The following is a 16,472-nucleotide window of genomic DNA, read 5'->3' as shown; positions in this document are numbered from 1 at the left end:
TTAATACAAACTAAATACATAATGGAATAAATGCCATTTTTTAATTGAAATTGAAATCCCGTTATATTAACAAAATTTTATTTCATAAAATTTGTACATATGTAATACAATTAAAATATATTAAAAGTTTGATATAATTAAAAAAATATTAGTTCATCCTTTAAGTGAAAATAAGAAATATTATTTGATAAATGCTTATTTACAATACATTATATATTTCACCTTGTTTTTCTTGTTTTTTTTTTTTGTACAATCAAGTGCACATATATTAAAAAATCATAAATATTTATCTATAACACAGATAAATTTTTTTAGCTAATGGAAGTTGTAGAAAAAGTATGTTACAGCATTCATAAATGTAAAGTATCAGACTTAGTCAACTCGAACTGGAACTCTTGTATGTATTGTTGTTTTATTTTGATAAATATATACCTGTGTTAAAATTGCAATATCAATTATAACTTGAAGAGTACCACAAACTTCAAATTGTATTGGAGCTTCTCTTATAACAAAATAACATGTTTTAAATGCATCACCTAATGTCCACATTGCAACCATAACAATACTGAAATTAACAGAAAAATTATTTACTTTATGAATGTTATTCAGGTATCGCATCTTGTTATTAAATTATAATTTTATACCTCATTCCATTAGTTGATTTATTAAAAAAATTACGCAAAAATTGTGGTATTCCAAGCATAGCCTCTGTTAATACTGCAAGTAATCCTATGGTTTCAACAAATATTGGTACATCCACTAATAAATATGTTAGAATTCCTATTAATACAGCAAATAATAGCATAAAGTCTAAGTAAGATTGAAAATCTGTCCACTTCCAAAAAAAATTTGCATCAAAATCTGTTTAAATTAAGATTTAACATGAGTTATAATTTGAAAATACATTATTGTGTATGTTAAAAATTTATTTTCTTTTCTCTGTACTTAACATACCTGAAAATACACGTTCTCTAACTTTTATTACTTGATTTCTGCTTTGTACATTTATACACAGTTTAATCATTATAAACATAGTAACAATCATGCATATACTTTGTAATAAGAGAGGTATTTCATAATGTTTCCCAAACCTGTAAAAGATACAGACCTGTATTAGTATGAATTGATACAACACAACCACAAATTTTTATATTAAGTAAATGTACAAACCAAAAGAAAATACGTAATGTATTAGCTATTAAAAGTGTAAAGCATACATAAAGGGAAAACCCTTCCGCACTATCCCTTCTTTTAATTTCTCTATATTGTGGCACATAGGGAATAATACCACCAAATATTATTGCTCCAGAGGCGACCCAGTTTGCTATATCTTTAATGGATAATTGCTCATAGACATTATACATTGTAATAACTTTTTTTTATTTGCATATTTTACTATCTACGATTCTTGGCACACGCCTAATTTTAGGTTATGACTCCAATCTTTTTGGACATCATATCATATCTGCTACGAATCATTCAAATCAAATAAACCTGCGATAGCAAAAGAAATGATAAGTCACATACATAAACACATACTACTTAAAAAATGAAATATGTAAGTACTTACATACTTACCGTTATGACTTCTACACAGCATTTATTTTTACTAAAATTAGATATTGATAAAAGATATTGATAAATCCATGTACATACCTATATACATATATAAAATGTATTATTATGGTTATAAACATTAATAAATTAAAAAATTGATATAAAGTTTAGTTATCTGCTGTAGATAACAGAATTATGATACAAACATAAATTCAAGTTATTCAATCGTAAACAAAATATAGTCACAGACAAAATACGTTAGGTATCTTTATAGAAATATAGTGCGATCATAAATTAACATGTGCAGCAACATCGATTGATTCCGCGGAATTCAGGATCGTATGTGACTCTTACCGTTGTAGAATTCCAAGCAATAACATTAAAAAGACTGTAAACTAAGTGTAATTCATTTACTACTGAAATAATTGTAAATTCTGTTTATTATTTATAACAATTAAAACTCTGCATTTTAAGAAGATTGTATCTTGTTTATGATTAATTTCCTTTTTTCAATGTTTAAGTTCAGAACTTAATTATCATTAATTTTATATGTATATATATTGTATAAAATATGAGTACGTAATATAGATTAATGAATACATATATGTATATATTTACAACAAATGTAACTTATAATGTTATGTCGGAATATTAAACAAATAATTAAATTGTTTCAGGCATAAATTGTTACATAATTTATATGAGATAAACTTTGTAGTCATATCTAGTACGAAGTAAAGAATTATATTGTTGCTTGGTAACCATACAGTAACAACTTTAAACTTGTATGTATATGTTACGTACCTCACAGTATTTTATGTGTAATTAGTAAGGTATAAATTTTTGTTAGTGTTGTTTTATTAATTGTTTAGCATCTTTTAACTATTTTTTAAATTAGTACATCAAGTTAGAAATAAGATTCAAAATAGACAAGTAATAATATTATAGTTTTGAAGAAATGACAAGATGCAATAAGAGTGAAGTTAATCTTAAAAGCACTGGTATGAAAAATGTATTTTTTTCATTGTTCCATATTTTCCAATTTGATCGAAATATCGATGTTTTATATTATTTGGGAGGATATATATTTTACAAAATTCTTTTTTAACACGTAAATTTATATTGCATGTAGCATACAATCAAAATGGACAAAATTATTATGAACAATTAACAGCATATAACTCTATGAGCGCGCACTTACGACGCATTTTACTGGCAAAATGTGTCGTTGATGCTAGAAACAGAAGCTATATACGTAAAAAAAAACAAATGTGCAAACAAACAGATTGGAAACCACAATTTGTAAAAACTGAAATTACAAATAACGTAATTGATAAATTGACGTATGATGTCTCATATCATCCAATGGTAAATTATTCATATAACTCATTTCTGATTACTGAGAAGTTTGCACGAAATATAACATAGGAATGAAATTATAAATTATTCAATTCAAAAATTATAAATTATAGATTCAAATTATCCTTTAATGATTAATTAACAGGATTTTTTAAGAATGAACTATGACTCAAAGTATTTCTGCCAGTGTGAAGCTCGGAAGTACTTTACTAATCCTTTATCCGATTATAATGAGATCTGTTCACGACCAAAATCTCACAGTCATGTAGTTTGTCCAAGTTCATCAATATTTAAAACAGATAGTTCGGAGCCAGTTACATCAAATAGTAAAAATATAAGAGAACAGTCTTATTCACAATCAAGTAATAGTTGTAGAAAGATTTTTAATTCTACAAGTGTGGAAACTGCATTAAAATTTCAAGATAGGTGAGATAAAATTTTGCAATAGAAACATTTGCTTCGTTATTTAAATTGACTAAAATTATAGGTATTTGTTATTGATAAATTATTTGTTACCGTAAAAATATATATAGAATAGAAAAAAATTCGATGTATTATAAATCTACTTGTGATTATTTATCACAAAACATCAATCATCTTCCATCAGAAGATAGCACATCAAGAAATCATAGAAATTATGAAACCGCTCAACTATGTACTGACTTCATTGATCAAAAAGCACATATAAAGGATGAAGAAGCGAAATACGCAAAATTTATGTACGATATTACACATGAAATAATACTCAATGGTTTGTATACTGATGAAGAGCTACAAGAAGTATTTAAGAAACACACTGAAGAAAACAAAACAATTCTAGACACGGTCAGAATAATATCACTTACTATCGCTTAAGTTTATAAAATAATGTTAAATGCATAAAATAACAAACTTTGTGTTTCTAAATAGAAGCGAATGTTGTACGAGATTTATCAATTAAAACTTGCTTTAAATATATCGGATAATTCAGAGGGAGAAGAATTAGAAGATCTTGTATATGCTCAGCAATTATTAAATATTTCTGAAATTCGACCACTGATGCCTGCAAGAGGTCTAAATGAAGATAGAGTACTTAAAAAATTAATGTGGTATCAGAAACTAGACGAAATCAGGCGTGATGCACTAAGCGCTAAAAGTAAATCGGTCATATTGATTGATGCTAATCCCGAATTACATATAACTGAGAAAGATGTTCTAACGTCACTAATAGAAGCTGATATCAATCCCGAAAAAGCTCGAAAAATTTGTAGAAAACTTTTTTTTAAAAGCAAATCATTGGTTTGTTCAACAGATTAAATGTAATATGTAATTTACATATATTGCCTTATTAACATAATATTTTTTTAGAACCAAATGATAAAACCAAACAATGAATATGGAATGGAAGAAAGCGATCAATTTGATACCAATTTAACAGAATCTTATGATTTAAACAAAGTAGATGAACAGGATAAAAGTTCTGTGACTGATGATTTTGTAACAGAAGGACATAAAGATATACAAACGTAAAAAATAATAGTCATATAATGCTGAACTATTAAAATAAGTAAAAATTCATAAAATATATTCAATATGTAAATATAACAATATTCGTTTTACAATCAGGAAAAAAAGATTAATATTGTTATTTTTTCTTTTATTACTAAAAATAACTATTACATTTCAATTTATCATTTTATCAGTTTTTTAAAACTTTCTTCAACATTTCTGTTCGTATTATTTTAACACAAAATAAAATATATAATGGAAAAATATATGTTACAGATGTACATATTATATAGTTACAATATATGTGTGTGTATCAAATTTGTTCGTGGTATTTACTCTTCACATATTCCATGTATATATCTCATAATTATAAACATATGTTTATACATTTTTACAATCATTATATTTAATGCATACATTGTACATTGGCTATAAAATTATAAAAATTATTTATCATTACTCCTATTAAATTTTTTTTATTAATATATGGATATAAATGTTCATTTGTACTTTGTATACAAATTACTTTGTGCTTACTTATAATAAATTTACATATATATAAACAATTTATAACGTTATCTAAAACTTGTCTGTAAAAACCAAAATTTATTATAAAGTTAGGTAATATACCTAGCAAGTAAATTTAAAAACAATTACACAATTCTCAATTAAGAATACTCTTTCAGTTAAAAAATAATTTTTATCTCATATAAATGATATAAAATTCATTCTCAATTTAAAAACTTAGTAAAAGAGAGATCTATAATAAATATACTTAAATGATATCTTTTTGAAATTCAATGCAGTAACACTATCATCATGTTGTAGTTCAATAACAATTTCATTTTTTTCTATTCAATATGAAGATAAAAATAATATAGGAGCCATTTAAGACACTTTTAAAGCATGCTATAATAATAGTTACAATAATAATATTTACTTAACTATGAGAAAATAATTAGCAAGTTCTCTATATAAAAATGTGACCTCTGATCAGCTATAATATTTGGAAAAGTTTGAAGTAATAATCTCTCCTTTTATCAACTACCATCTGACGCATTTGAAGAAGAATCTTCAAGTTCTGGTGCATCAGGACTTCTGTTTAAAATACTTAAGAGATCTGTGACATGCCTTATAGTAAAATCTGGTTGTGGATCTCCCCTTAATAAGGGTGGTTTATCCAATGTTGGAATCCAAATTGTACACCCTAGACCTGCTTCTATTCCACCTATATATGGAAAATAATAATCTTTTAAACTGCATCATTTTCTTTATAATGTTAATTGATTGAAATAACATTTTCAAGTAAGATTATTCTACAATATTTGAATGTAATATTTTCTAATAATTCGTAAATAATTAATGCGCGTGATAAATAAAATATGACAATAATGTAGTACCCAGGATATCAGTTTCCAGTTTGTCACCAACCATTACACAACTATCTGGTTTAACATTTAAAAATCGGTATGCTTTTCGAAATATTTCCCTTTTGGGTTTTTCCCATGGTAAATCTCCTGATACAAGAATTATATCGAAATATTGTTCTAGTGAAAGTTTTCGTATTTTTTCCCATTGTGCATTAGATGGACCATTTGTAATCAAACCTAAGAGGTATTTTAACCTCAATTGATGCAGCATAGAAACTATATCTGACGACAGAGCCAAATAATAATATCGTAGACATAACCATCGCTCGTAAATTTTTTTTGCTAGATATGAGTACTTTTCTCCGAGTGCTCTACTCCATAAAGTTATACGCCAAACATCCAAGGTGTGAATTACATTATCAGGACATTTTCTAAAGAGCTTCAAATATGTTGTTGTAATCTTCACAGATATATCTTCAGGAATACCATATTCTTGTGTTAGTTCCTCAGCCAACTGCAGATAAAGTTAGAATACCACCTATTAGACATTTTTTTCACTTTATAATACATAAATCAAGCAATATTATAAAATAATGAACAAAATATAAAGTACGCACTAAAGGAAAATGAATGATTTCCACATTCAACATGATCTATAGTATGTTTTGATAACTGGGAAAAATGATAAATGTGAAAAATAGATTTTATAAGGAATAATTGACATATTGAAAGTGAAAAATAACCATTCATTGAATGTGGATTTTGATGGCTGAACCAAGCTCTTGGGAGAAAGGATACAAACGATCAGTTAGGAACTTAGGTCACTTAATTCAGTTTTTGATGATTACCTAGAAAATGCATTGATTCATTGAAATACTCGAGCCGATTAGTGGACACTCGAAGTGGCACCCGCGGTCGTTGCTGTAATCACAACAAAATCAGTTGTGCCAACAACAAATTTATATTACTCCAACCCTAAAAACTTTACTCAAATGGTTGCTGGATGTTAACATTTATACCTATTTTTGCAGATTTTATGCCATGTATTAAATGCAATATAAGGGATAATTCTCACATGATTGAAAAGTTTATCTAATGTAATTTTCTAATATTAAAGTAGGGAATAATTTAAAAGATAAAATACTTTTAAAAACAATTTCTTTAGTAGAAAGACCATTTATTATTTTACAAAGCCATTTGTTATACATAAGCAATTTTTCATATATACATTCACAAACTGTATTAATTCCAAATTTAACTTATACAAATTTTCTAATATTTTATAAATTAATATAAAATGTAAAAATAGTTTTTTCTAATATATATTTCAATATTTAAATTTCTAAATCTATTTAACTCATACAAACATTTAGTAGCTCTTTTGCTTGCCAGAAAGCTATTTTCAGACATGATTACATTTATATCTGATCTGTGATTGTATACAGGTTTACAAAATTTTAGCTAAACTGAATCACTAAATCAAAATATGAGTGTTATTTTGATGAAATAAGAGTTATTAATAGTTTCTTTCATATGCAATATAGCGTAATATAAAAAAGGAAACATGTGTAATACGTATACACAAACAAACATATTACTTAACAACATAAGAATGGATTAAGTATCTTGGCTATTCTATCAATGTACAGATATATAGTACTTTCATTTAAAACATGATAATAAAATATCGATATAAATTTTTGGATTGTTTTTAATCTCCAAAAAGATGTTTTCCCAGCTCCATCATACGATGATTTCTGCATACTGTTAAAGCCCCACATTTCTTCAAAACAGAAGCAACATTTTCATCTGCTTTAACTAAATGGCACAAAAGATCTTCAAAAGCAAACTTTACATTTGGCTGAAGACTTCCTATTTTTATTTTCTTGAGAATCTCAATAATTTCTTCTGCCCAACCTGACTCAAGAGTAAATTGTGAAAGCCAAGGTATAACTTGTAACACCCCAGCCATTGTTTGCATTCCAAGAAACCATAGTTCCATAAGTTCCATCCATCGCTCTTTATATGACATAGCAACAACAAGTTCAGTGGGATCATTGCTTTCATCAATTATATATGCATCCCACAAAAATCTTATAGTAGCCTGAATATATCGACATATAGAAAAATCATTTTTCTTGACACGTGTTGCCTGTTGCTTCAATAACAGCAATCCCAAAACTGCAAGATGACCGTGCAATACTAGATTTTCAGGAATTTGTTTAAGTTCTGGGAGATTATTGAAAATAAATTTTAATAAAGAAATAAATGTTGGTGATTCTTCCACTAATTTTGCCTCTAATACAGTAATGTTCATTAAAACATTGCACACAGAGACCATGGCCACCCTTGAATCTTTGATTGCTTCTGATACATGAAGGTCTAAATCTTCTTCTTTTTCTGGTTCTTTCAATGCTTTTAATCTTTCTGATTTTGGTATTGGTGGCTTTTTATGATGAACAATTGTCCAATGGTAAGATAAACATTCAAACAGGACTTCCTCTTGTTTGTGTTTAATTAAAATTTTTCTAGCATCTTCTTCTACAGCTAAATAACACAATGCTGGTAATAAAAGTCTCAATAAATCAATTTCACTTAAAGGATCATGAGTAACTAGTTCTCCAGATGATGTTGCTTCATCGCTTTTAATTTTAGCATTTGCTTTAGCCTTCTCTGACAATTTTCTATTTCTGTGTGCATAAAATGTGTCATTGGCTACTGTTAATACATATGGTAAAACTGCATAAACTTGAGAACGCATAGCTGTTGTTTCCTGAGCAAGCCATGCTGCTAATACTCTTACCACAGCACAAATAAATATTTTTTCTTTGACATCTGTTATTTCTTTCATCTTAGATACTGCTGTAAGTAAACCTATAATTGCAGCGAAGGCTCCCTTTAAAACAGTATATAATGACTGTTTTTCTTTTTGGTCTAGGTCCAATTGATCATTAGTAATATATCCAAGAGAAATTTCAATAATAATAAAACAAGATGTAACTAAGTCTGCATTTGCCATTATAGTTTTTAATTGTTTTCCTTCCACTTGCATTCTAACTTCTATAGATGCCAATTGAATCAATAATAATAAAAATACTTTTGGTTTTTCTTTATCTAATAAAGTCCATTCTGCTCCCAATAAATCTAGCATGACAGAAGCAAGTTTTAGTGCTGGATCGCGTTGATTTTTGCCTATCTTTGATCCAAGAATATCAGATAAAGCCTTGTGAATGCTAGAAGGCCAAGATTCTTCTTTAGCAGTTTCACTAATTATGTTTTTTCTGCAGGACATTAGTAAAGCTTGCAAAATTGTACATAACTGAAATTTTCTTTCTGTATGATCTGTTTCAAAATCTAATGCAATCTTATTTATAATAACATGGAAAGGTGCAGTATCTGTTGCATCCCATGCTTCTGGACCAAATCTCTGAACTAAAGTAACTAAAATGTTCAAAGCTTGGTCTGTCTGAAAGCTTTTTTCTGAATAAATATCACACATTTTTGTAATTGCTTTCTGTTCAAGTAAAACTTGTTGCCCAGGAGAATATTGTGCAATATTTTGCAGACAGGTATATGCTTCACTAACAATAATTAACATATTATCATCTGCATCTTCATCGGCTTGCGATATAATTTCAAGTAATGCAGGTATATGAGTAATCATGTCAGGATGAGAAGCTAATTCTGATTCTCCACAGAATGCAGAAAGTATAGACAATGCTACAGACTTATATACTTGTGGAGGACAATCCACAGGAACTACTTCTGTAGATAATAATTTCGCTAAAAATTTTTTTCCAATAGCTTCAAATAACACTTTTTTTTCTGCTACTGTACAATCTTTGCTATCCACCAATTTTGTTATCATAAATAATGCAGCAAATTTTTCTGAATCAGTTTCAACAGACTTCAAAATAGTTTCATATTTTTTCACGTTCTTTGAAATACTCATGGCTGTAGTTTATGTTGTTATAATTTAAAGAAAAAAAATATCTATTTTTATAATCTACAAGTATTTTTCTACTTTTATTTTTTCTCGTACGATGACAAACTTCTAGATGCAATTCACAAACAATTCCAGAATTTTGATATTTACTCAGTAGTATTTAACAAAGATTCACTGAGATTTGCATCTTTCACATGTCACAGCTAAAAGCCAACTGGCAGTACTCCCAGATCAAGCCCCTTAAAACTAGCCTTGCCCTTTGACACACTCACTTAGTCAGACAAAAATAAAGTTGTACTATCACAAACATTAATTCCACAAACATGTGTACATTAACATTAAAATATGAATTATTTTCAATACAAGGTTAGCAGCGTCCTTCAAAGAATTGTTTTATTTTACTGTAGAAATATGATATATTAACTGCTTATGTTAAGTTTTGTATTAAAGAAAATAACATAAAAAGCTGTTTAGAATAACCACATTTTACAAAATTTCATTGGAAAAGAATTTTGAATGTACACATAATTCTACCATTCTACCATAACCTTCTCCACATGATATAGCATGTGAATGTAATAGTACAATTAACTGGTATCTTAAGATCGTGAATCGTGAATATCTTCAGTAACGTGCTTACACGCTTTTTCTACGTTCTGTTGAGTGTCTGGACAGTGCAGTAGGATCGGTCGAAAATAACCGTCCGAGAGAAAGCACTATATCAGGGAGTCAGCTCGTATTACACAGAAGCTTCTATTTTCGTACCATCTTCGTATCCAAACGGAATTGAAAGATTAAACGTAAATGTAAATGTAATTACTACGAGATACTTTTTTTTTTGAAACAGTAAAAGAAGTACCACATAAAAGCAAAAAAAAATATGTATAAAATTATAAGTAAATTAGCAATATGAGCGACTTTTCATTTAATTTCGAGAGAAAGATTAACTACAGTTTTCGCGCACTCTCTAAGAAAGACATACACACACATATGTATTTCCAGTATTTTAACCAATACTGACCGTTTATATACACGCATACGGCTTTTAATATCAATATAATTTCAAATATTTTAGCATACCTTTCGACATGTTTGATTGTCGCCCTTTCTAGTCTCGATGAGAGTATTGTCCAGATCAAAGAACACAGCGCTTATAGATACATTGGATGAACAAAAATGCTTCTCATGCAAAGTCGCCATTGTCATTGGAAAAGTAAATCTTTTGTTAATTCAACGATGTTTCAATGAAGAGTCGCGCATAAAAACATATAATGTTCATATAACGGTCTCCTTCTGAAAACACTCTAAGGATAAATATACAATTATTTTAATGGTCAGATGTCAGAACAGAATATATCTGTCTTGTCTCGACCTGATGCCTTTCGTTCTTGTCCTGTCCTGACCTTTTCCTCTTCCTTGATTTCTTCTCGAATGAAGAGACATCTTTAATAGAAATTGATATTGATCGTCGATAAATGCGTGATCTAGCTTTTATGTGTATTTATATTTGTGTACATAATTCTACAGATTTAGAGTTAATGATAAATAAAAGTTTTCTTGTTTTCATTCATTTATTTCTTTTTACATAATTATTAATATATTTATTTCAAATAACAGGTATCGATACTAACACAATTGTTAAATACGATATTGAAGATATTGAATAAGTTGAATTTAGTATAAACAAAATTACGGATAAGTTATTATAAATTATATATTTTATACAACAACATATTATAATTTTAGTGCTAAATATTACGTTATTTATATAAATAAAAAGCAATGATAAATAATGCAAATCGTGTAATTTAAAGACACTGTAATATTGATGGCGCCAAAGTTAACACTTGTTTTTCGATTTTTCAGGTATATTATATCTTATTAAAAAATGACAGCTATGGCAACCACAGCTACTCTTCAAGGAGATGAAGAATTTGAAGAATATAATCCACAAGCAAAATTAATAAAAACCCTGGAAGTACGTTGATTCTTTAACCTGTATCATATTCTTTTTCCTCGTTTTTTTAATGTTTGTATGAAATAATTTATATCATTTATAAAATTAAATTTAATATTTAATAACTGTGTTATTTGTTCAGGGAAATGGTATAACAGCAGGAGATGTAAAAAAGCTGGAAGAAGCTGGCTACTATACTGTGGAAGCTGTAGCCTATGCTCCAAAAAAGTGCTTAATTGCTATCAAAGGTATCAGTGAAGCTAAAGCAGATAAAATTTTACAAGAAGCTTCCAAACTTGTTGTAATGGGATTTAAGAGTGCTACTGAAATTCATCAAACTCGTTCCAATATTGTTTTTGTAACAACTGGTTCCAGTGAATTGGACAGACTATTAGGCGGTGGTATCGAAACGGGTTCTATTACAGAAATATTTGGAGAATTTAGATCAGGAAAGACTCAATTATGTCATACGCTTGCTGTGAATTGTCAATTACCGATAGATATGGGTGGTGCAGAAGGAAAATGTCTTTACATAGATACAGAAGGAACTTTTAGACCCGAAAGGTTAATTGCTGTTGCTGAAAGATATAAGATAGCAGGGGATTCTGTATTAGATAATGTGGCATGTGCTAGAGCTTATAATACAGATCATCAAACTCAATTACTAATTCAAGCTAGTGCTATGATGACAGAATCTAGATATGCATTATTGATAGTAGATAGTGCAACCGGTTTATATAGAACTGAATACTCTGGAAGGGGAGAATTAGCTGCTAGACAAATGCATTTAGGTAGATTTCTCAGAATGTTGCTCAGATTAGCGGATGAACATGGTGTTGCTGTTGTTATAACCAATCAAGTTGTGGCACAAGTTGATGGTGCAGCTAGTATGTTTGGTGGCGACCAAAAAAAGCCTATTGGTGGTCATATTTTAGCTCATGCAAGTACTACAAGATTATATTTACGTAAGGGTAGAGGTGAAACTAGAATATGTAAAATCTATGATTCACCCTGTTTGCCTGAGAGTGAAGCAATGTTTGCAATAAATGCAGATGGTATTGGTGATGTCAAAGAATAATACTATATTTTTCTCCTTTAAATACTTATGTTTATAAAAGAAATTACTCTAAGATGTGTTTTCCAGAAAATATAAAATAGTATTTTTATTTAATTAATGACACTCTTTAAGGATATATAATTTGTTTTATTATACAAAAATATTGAATAAGTAGAAAATATTGTTATATGATTATTGAGCAACATATGATCTAATAAATGTAATAAAAAATATCAAATGTATAAAATAAGACAGAAAGTACTAAATGTATAAAGTAACATCAAGTATATAGTAGTAATTTAATTTGTTTATATTTTTTTAAGTAAATATGTACATTGTAAAAAGAATAAATTATATATTTGAAAATTTCAAGAAGTTGTTTGCGACCTATCTCAATAAGCGGCAAACTTTTAGTGAATATAAGAACTAGATTATCTAGGAAATTTTGGTAATCGTTTTTACAGTAGGAAATATATATAATAAATTAATACTTAGCAGACAACTCTTTAATAATAAATAGTTCAATTGTGTATATTGATATAAAAAAATAGTTAGTTGCTTTTACATAAATTGCAATGTTTAAATTGCACCGCGAAAGAAATATATTGCAGATGTGGCCATTTTATCGACAGAAGATTGTTTCACAAACCGTGCTTAAATATTTTCTACGGTTTTTTTCATTTAACATTAGTATTAAGGAAAGAAGAGTAGGATTTATAATTCTAAATAGGGATAAAAACGTTAAGCTTTTAAGAAATAATTTTGTTTCAAGGTTGGTTATATGTAGCGTCACTTTTATTTCACAAGATATGTATACGTATACATATAGCATATATATGTATAAAAGGACAAAATTTTCTCTTTGATTTCCTTCTTAATATTTCTGTAGAACGTTATAATTGTAAAAAAGTTTTCTGAATTTATTGACTTAATGATTGTGTTTTATTTTCATATATACATAAATTTATATATAAATTCTATAGCGTAATCAATAAATCTATTGTTTTCTTTGCTTTCCAGTGTGAAATTATTATCTACAAAAATGAGTGAAGATATTTCCTTGTTTACTTTACCGAATAACCAACCAATAATTGCTTTAGAATGTGATACTGCATTTAATGCATTAACAAAAAAGGAAAAATTATATGCACATTATTTAAGTCAAGCTGCATGGAATGGTGGTCTTATTGTATATGTACAAACTTCCCCAGAATCACCATTATTATTTGCCCTTTTACATAAAATTTTCTTATCTGAAACAATAAATGAATTGAAAAATTCTGCATTTAATGCTGGTGTTAGTGAAGATGAGTTCACAGTAAGTTTATATATAATATGTGGAATAGTAATTTTAATTTTTAAAGGTAGTTCTTAACATTAATTGTACAATTATACTATACTTTTAGGCATTTTTAGTATATTCTTGTGGAATCTTTGCAAATGCTGGTAATTATAAATCTTTTGGTGACAGCAAAATAATACCTAACTTCCCTAAGGATAAATTTGAAGCCATAATAAAAATTTCAAAGGCATATGAAAATAATCCCAAAGACATTGAAGAAATTTGGAATAAAATTCAAAATATAATATATTCTACAGAAGGAAAATTAAAATCTTTGGGATTAGGTGAAAAAGGGGTTACAACTTATTTCTCTGCTAATTGTACAGACAAAGATGCAGAATTAGTTAATGATTTTATGCAAAATAAAGGACTAGAATCTTATAATGCCAGATGTTTTAAAATAGCAAATAAACAAAACGATTCTGAAGGTTCCAAAAACATAGATATATATGAAATCAGATTAGCTTCTGTGGAGATCAATGATAATCCTAATATTACATTGTCAGAAGAAGTATTTAAAAATGCAAGATTTAAAATTACAAGAGGAGACTATAGCAAACTTTTGATTCCAGTTGTTGATAATATTCAGAAAGCAAAAGAATATGCTGCAAATGAAACTGAAAAGAGTATGTTAAATAAATATATACAGCATTTCAAGACAGGATCTTTACAAGATCATAAAGATGGATCTCGTTTGTGGATTAAGGACAAAGGACCAGTTATAGAAACTTATATTGGTTTTATTGAAACCTATAGAGATCCAGCAGGTCAGAGAGGGGAGTTTGAAGGATTTGTAGCAATGGTAAATAAAGAAATGTCCAAAAAATTTGCTACATTAGTAAGTAATGCAGAAAAATTTATACCAAAGCTTCCTTGGGCCAGAGACTTTGAAAAAGATGAATTTCTAAGGCCTGATTTTACTTCATTGGATGTTCTAACATTCTCAGGATCTGGTATCCCTGCAGGTATAAATATTCCAAATTATGATGAAATTAGGCAATCAGAAGGATTTAAAAATGTTTCTTTGGGTAATGTAATTCCTGCAAATATGAAATTAGATGTACTGCCATTTTTATCTGAACACGATCAAACTCTAATGAATAATTATAGAGTAGCTAGCTTTGAAGTACAAGTTGGTTTGCATGAACTTCTTGGTCATGGAACAGGTAAATTATTGAGGAAATTAGAATCTGGTTTATATAATTTTGACATGGGAAAAGTAAAAAATCCTTTTACTGGAGAACCAATAAATAAATTCTTTTTACCTGGTGAAACATATGATTCAAAGTTTGGGTCAATGGGATCTTCTTATGAAGAATGCAGGGCAGAAGCAGTTGGATTATATTTATCTTTAGAGAAAGATATACTAAGTATATTTGGACATGAGAATTCTAAGGCTGATGATATAATATATGTTAATTGGTTATCTTTATTATGGACTGGTTGTGCAAAAGCTTTAGAAATGTATCAACCATCTACTAAGAAGTGGCTACAAGCTCATTCTCAAGCAAGATATGTCTTACTTAGAGTTTGTTTAGAAGCTGGCAATGATTTTGTTAATGTTATAGAATCTGAGCCAGGGAAGAATTTATTATTAACTGTTGACAGAACGAAAATTTTGACAGTTGGTAAAAAAGCGATTGGAGAGTTCTTAACTAAATTGCAAATTTATAAAAGTACAGGTGACATTGAAGAAGCCAAAAAAATGTATGACAAATATAGTGAAGTACCCGAAACAGGTCCGCATCCATGGGCACATTGGAGAGATATAGTTTTAGCTCACAAAGAACCACGAAAAATATTTGTACAATCTAACACATTTGTAAATGGTTTGTATTCATACAATTATGTACATTTACTATAAATTCTTATAATATTATTAATTTATGTATCATGGTACAGGTGAAAATGAAGTACAATTGAAAAACTATGAACCCAATTTTGCTGGAATGATTCAGTCTTGGATAGAAAGATTCCCTTCTGCAGATGTTTCACAAACACTTATTGAACTTGCAGAAAAAGACAAACAACATTTTACACTGGACAATTAATCAACTACTTAATACTAACATTGGCCAGAAAAGATATTTTTTTTATTATGTATACTGTAATGTTTATATATGTATATATGGATAAGAACCATATATATAATTATGAAAAAAATAGTTTATTGGTTTTTAATAACTCTAATGAATAAGAATTTTATATAAAATAAGATTTGCATGTGAAAATATCAATATTTATGCATATAACTATCCTAATAACATGAAATATATTTGTAAAATTATACAAACTACATAAAGTTGTTTTTATTATTTATTGTATATTTCGTGCGAATCACATATTCATACATTACTTATCTTGAGAAAAATTTGTACGGACCGCGTTATGATTCT

General features: G+C 28.1%; 6 protein-coding genes across 11 annotated transcripts; 3 read left to right on the top strand and 3 right to left on the bottom strand.

The window, feature by feature from the left end:
* Positions 1-56: 56 nt before the first annotated feature.
* On the bottom strand, positions 57-1,420 carry LOC126871756 (solute carrier family 66 member 2). 2 transcript variants are annotated; one of them, XM_050630956.1, is made up of 5 exons: positions 1,171-1,420; positions 955-1,091; positions 645-861; positions 537-565; positions 57-432 (listed from the first exon to the last, which is right to left on the bottom strand). In XM_050630956.1, the coding sequence occupies exons 1-5, from the start codon at positions 1,362-1,364 to the stop codon at positions 413-415; spliced, it is 597 nt and encodes a 198-aa protein (XP_050486913.1). In that variant the 5' UTR covers positions 1,365-1,420; the 3' UTR covers positions 57-412. The 2 variants fall into 2 exon arrangements, with proteins under 2 accessions (XP_050486913.1, XP_050486912.1); XM_050630955.1 differs by having other exon boundaries at positions 57-565.
* On the top strand, positions 1,413-4,722 carry LOC126871732 (uncharacterized). Of its 3 annotated transcripts, XM_050630886.1 has the most exons (7): positions 1,413-1,558; positions 2,235-2,558; positions 2,690-2,925; positions 3,062-3,342; positions 3,450-3,741; positions 3,826-4,194; positions 4,264-4,722. In XM_050630886.1, the coding sequence occupies exons 2-7, from the start codon at positions 2,516-2,518 to the stop codon at positions 4,423-4,425; spliced, it is 1,383 nt and encodes a 460-aa protein (XP_050486843.1). In that variant the 5' UTR covers positions 1,413-1,558; positions 2,235-2,515; the 3' UTR covers positions 4,426-4,722. The 3 variants fall into 3 exon arrangements, with proteins under 3 accessions (XP_050486843.1, XP_050486845.1, XP_050486844.1); XM_050630888.1 differs by lacking the exon at positions 1,413-1,558 and having other exon boundaries at positions 1,915-2,342; XM_050630887.1 differs by lacking the exon at positions 1,413-1,558 and having other exon boundaries at positions 1,915-2,390.
* LOC126871766 (N-acylneuraminate-9-phosphatase) lies at positions 4,536-10,484 on the bottom strand. Its single transcript, XM_050630977.1, has 4 exons — positions 10,361-10,484; positions 6,623-6,695; positions 5,805-6,288; positions 4,536-5,632 (listed from the first exon to the last, which is right to left on the bottom strand). Exons 3-4 carry the CDS (start codon positions 6,043-6,045, stop codon positions 5,445-5,447), a joined length of 429 nt encoding a protein of 142 aa, XP_050486934.1. The 5' UTR covers positions 6,046-6,288; positions 6,623-6,695; positions 10,361-10,484; the 3' UTR covers positions 4,536-5,444.
* On the bottom strand, positions 6,916-9,737 carry LOC126871710 (neurochondrin homolog). Its single transcript, XM_050630818.1, has one exon. It carries the CDS (start codon positions 9,724-9,726, stop codon positions 7,486-7,488), a length of 2,241 nt encoding a protein of 746 aa, XP_050486775.1. The 5' UTR covers positions 9,727-9,737; the 3' UTR covers positions 6,916-7,485.
* On the top strand, positions 10,374-13,045 carry LOC126871748 (DNA repair protein RAD51 homolog A-like). Of its 3 annotated transcripts, none has more exons than XM_050630937.1 (3): positions 10,374-10,520; positions 11,587-11,698; positions 11,820-13,045. In XM_050630937.1, exons 2-3 carry the CDS (start codon positions 11,609-11,611, stop codon positions 12,753-12,755), a joined length of 1,026 nt encoding a protein of 341 aa, XP_050486894.1. In that variant the 5' UTR covers positions 10,374-10,520; positions 11,587-11,608; the 3' UTR covers positions 12,756-13,045. The 3 variants fall into 3 exon arrangements, with proteins under 3 accessions (XP_050486894.1, XP_050486893.1, XP_050486892.1); XM_050630936.1 differs by having other exon boundaries at positions 10,381-10,526; XM_050630935.1 differs by lacking the exon at positions 10,374-10,520 and adding an exon at positions 11,189-11,337.
* A 114-nt stretch (positions 13,046-13,159) lies between these two features.
* On the top strand, positions 13,160-16,378 carry LOC126871703 (dipeptidyl peptidase 3). The gene is made up of 4 exons (XM_050630797.1): positions 13,160-13,506; positions 13,755-14,052; positions 14,141-15,905; positions 15,979-16,378. The coding sequence occupies exons 1-4, from the start codon at positions 13,310-13,312 to the stop codon at positions 16,125-16,127; spliced, it is 2,409 nt and encodes an 802-aa protein (XP_050486754.1). The 5' UTR covers positions 13,160-13,309; the 3' UTR covers positions 16,128-16,378.
* The last annotated feature ends 94 nt before the right edge of the window (positions 16,379-16,472 follow it).

The sequence above is a fragment of the Bombus huntii genome, chromosome 12, assembly GCF_024542735.1.
Source record: "Bombus huntii isolate Logan2020A chromosome 12, iyBomHunt1.1, whole genome shotgun sequence".
NCBI classification, from domain to species: domain Eukaryota; kingdom Metazoa; phylum Arthropoda; class Insecta; order Hymenoptera; family Apidae; genus Bombus; species Bombus huntii.
Note: the sequence above shows the minus strand (reverse complement) of the source record. Positions and strands in the feature narration are given on the sequence as shown.

What these genes read in the sequence shown, in the direction of transcription:
- LOC126871756 (XM_050630955.1), bottom strand. Translation starts at nt 1,364, where the DNA reads ATGTATAATGTCTATGAGCAATTATCCATTAAAGATATAGCAAACTGG. An exon ending in ACATTACGTATTTTCTTTTG is followed by an intron (nt 1,092 to 1,170) that starts GTTTGTACATTT and finishes TATCTTTTACAG; the next exon opens with GTTTGGGAAACATTATGAAA. An exon ending in AAATCAACTAATGGAATGAG is followed by an intron (nt 566 to 644) that starts GTATAAAATTAT and finishes TGTTAATTTCAG; the next exon opens with TATTGTTATGGTTGCAATGT.
- LOC126871732 (XM_050630886.1), top strand. Translation starts at nt 2,516, where the DNA reads ATGACAAGATGCAATAAGAGTGAAGTTAATCTTAAAAGCACTG. An exon ending in AGTTAATCTTAAAAGCACTG is followed by an intron (nt 2,559 to 2,689) that starts GTATGAAAAATG and finishes TATTGCATGTAG; the next exon opens with CATACAATCAAAATGGACAA. An exon ending in TTTTTAAAAGCAAATCATTG is followed by an intron (nt 4,195 to 4,263) that starts GTTTGTTCAACA and finishes ATATTTTTTTAG; the next exon opens with AACCAAATGATAAAACCAAA.
- LOC126871766 (XM_050630977.1), bottom strand. Translation starts at nt 6,045, where the DNA reads ATGCTGCATCAATTGAGGTTAAAATACCTCTTAGGTTTGATTACAAAT. An exon ending in ACTGGAAACTGATATCCTGG is followed by an intron (nt 5,633 to 5,804) that starts GTACTACATTAT and finishes TTCCATATATAG; the next exon opens with GTGGAATAGAAGCAGGTCTA.
- LOC126871710 (XM_050630818.1), bottom strand. Translation starts at nt 9,726, where the DNA reads ATGAGTATTTCAAAGAACGTGAAAAAATATGAAACTATTTTGAAGTCT.
- LOC126871748 (XM_050630937.1), top strand. Translation starts at nt 11,609, where the DNA reads ATGACAGCTATGGCAACCACAGCTACTCTTCAAGGAGATGAAGAATTT. An exon ending in AATTAATAAAAACCCTGGAA is followed by an intron (nt 11,699 to 11,819) that starts GTACGTTGATTC and finishes TTATTTGTTCAG; the next exon opens with GGAAATGGTATAACAGCAGG.
- LOC126871703 (XM_050630797.1), top strand. Translation starts at nt 13,310, where the DNA reads ATGTTTAAATTGCACCGCGAAAGAAATATATTGCAGATGTGGCCATTT. An exon ending in TTAGTGAAGATGAGTTCACA is followed by an intron (nt 14,053 to 14,140) that starts GTAAGTTTATAT and finishes CTATACTTTTAG; the next exon opens with GCATTTTTAGTATATTCTTG. An exon ending in ATCTAACACATTTGTAAATG is followed by an intron (nt 15,906 to 15,978) that starts GTTTGTATTCAT and finishes ATCATGGTACAG; the next exon opens with GTGAAAATGAAGTACAATTG.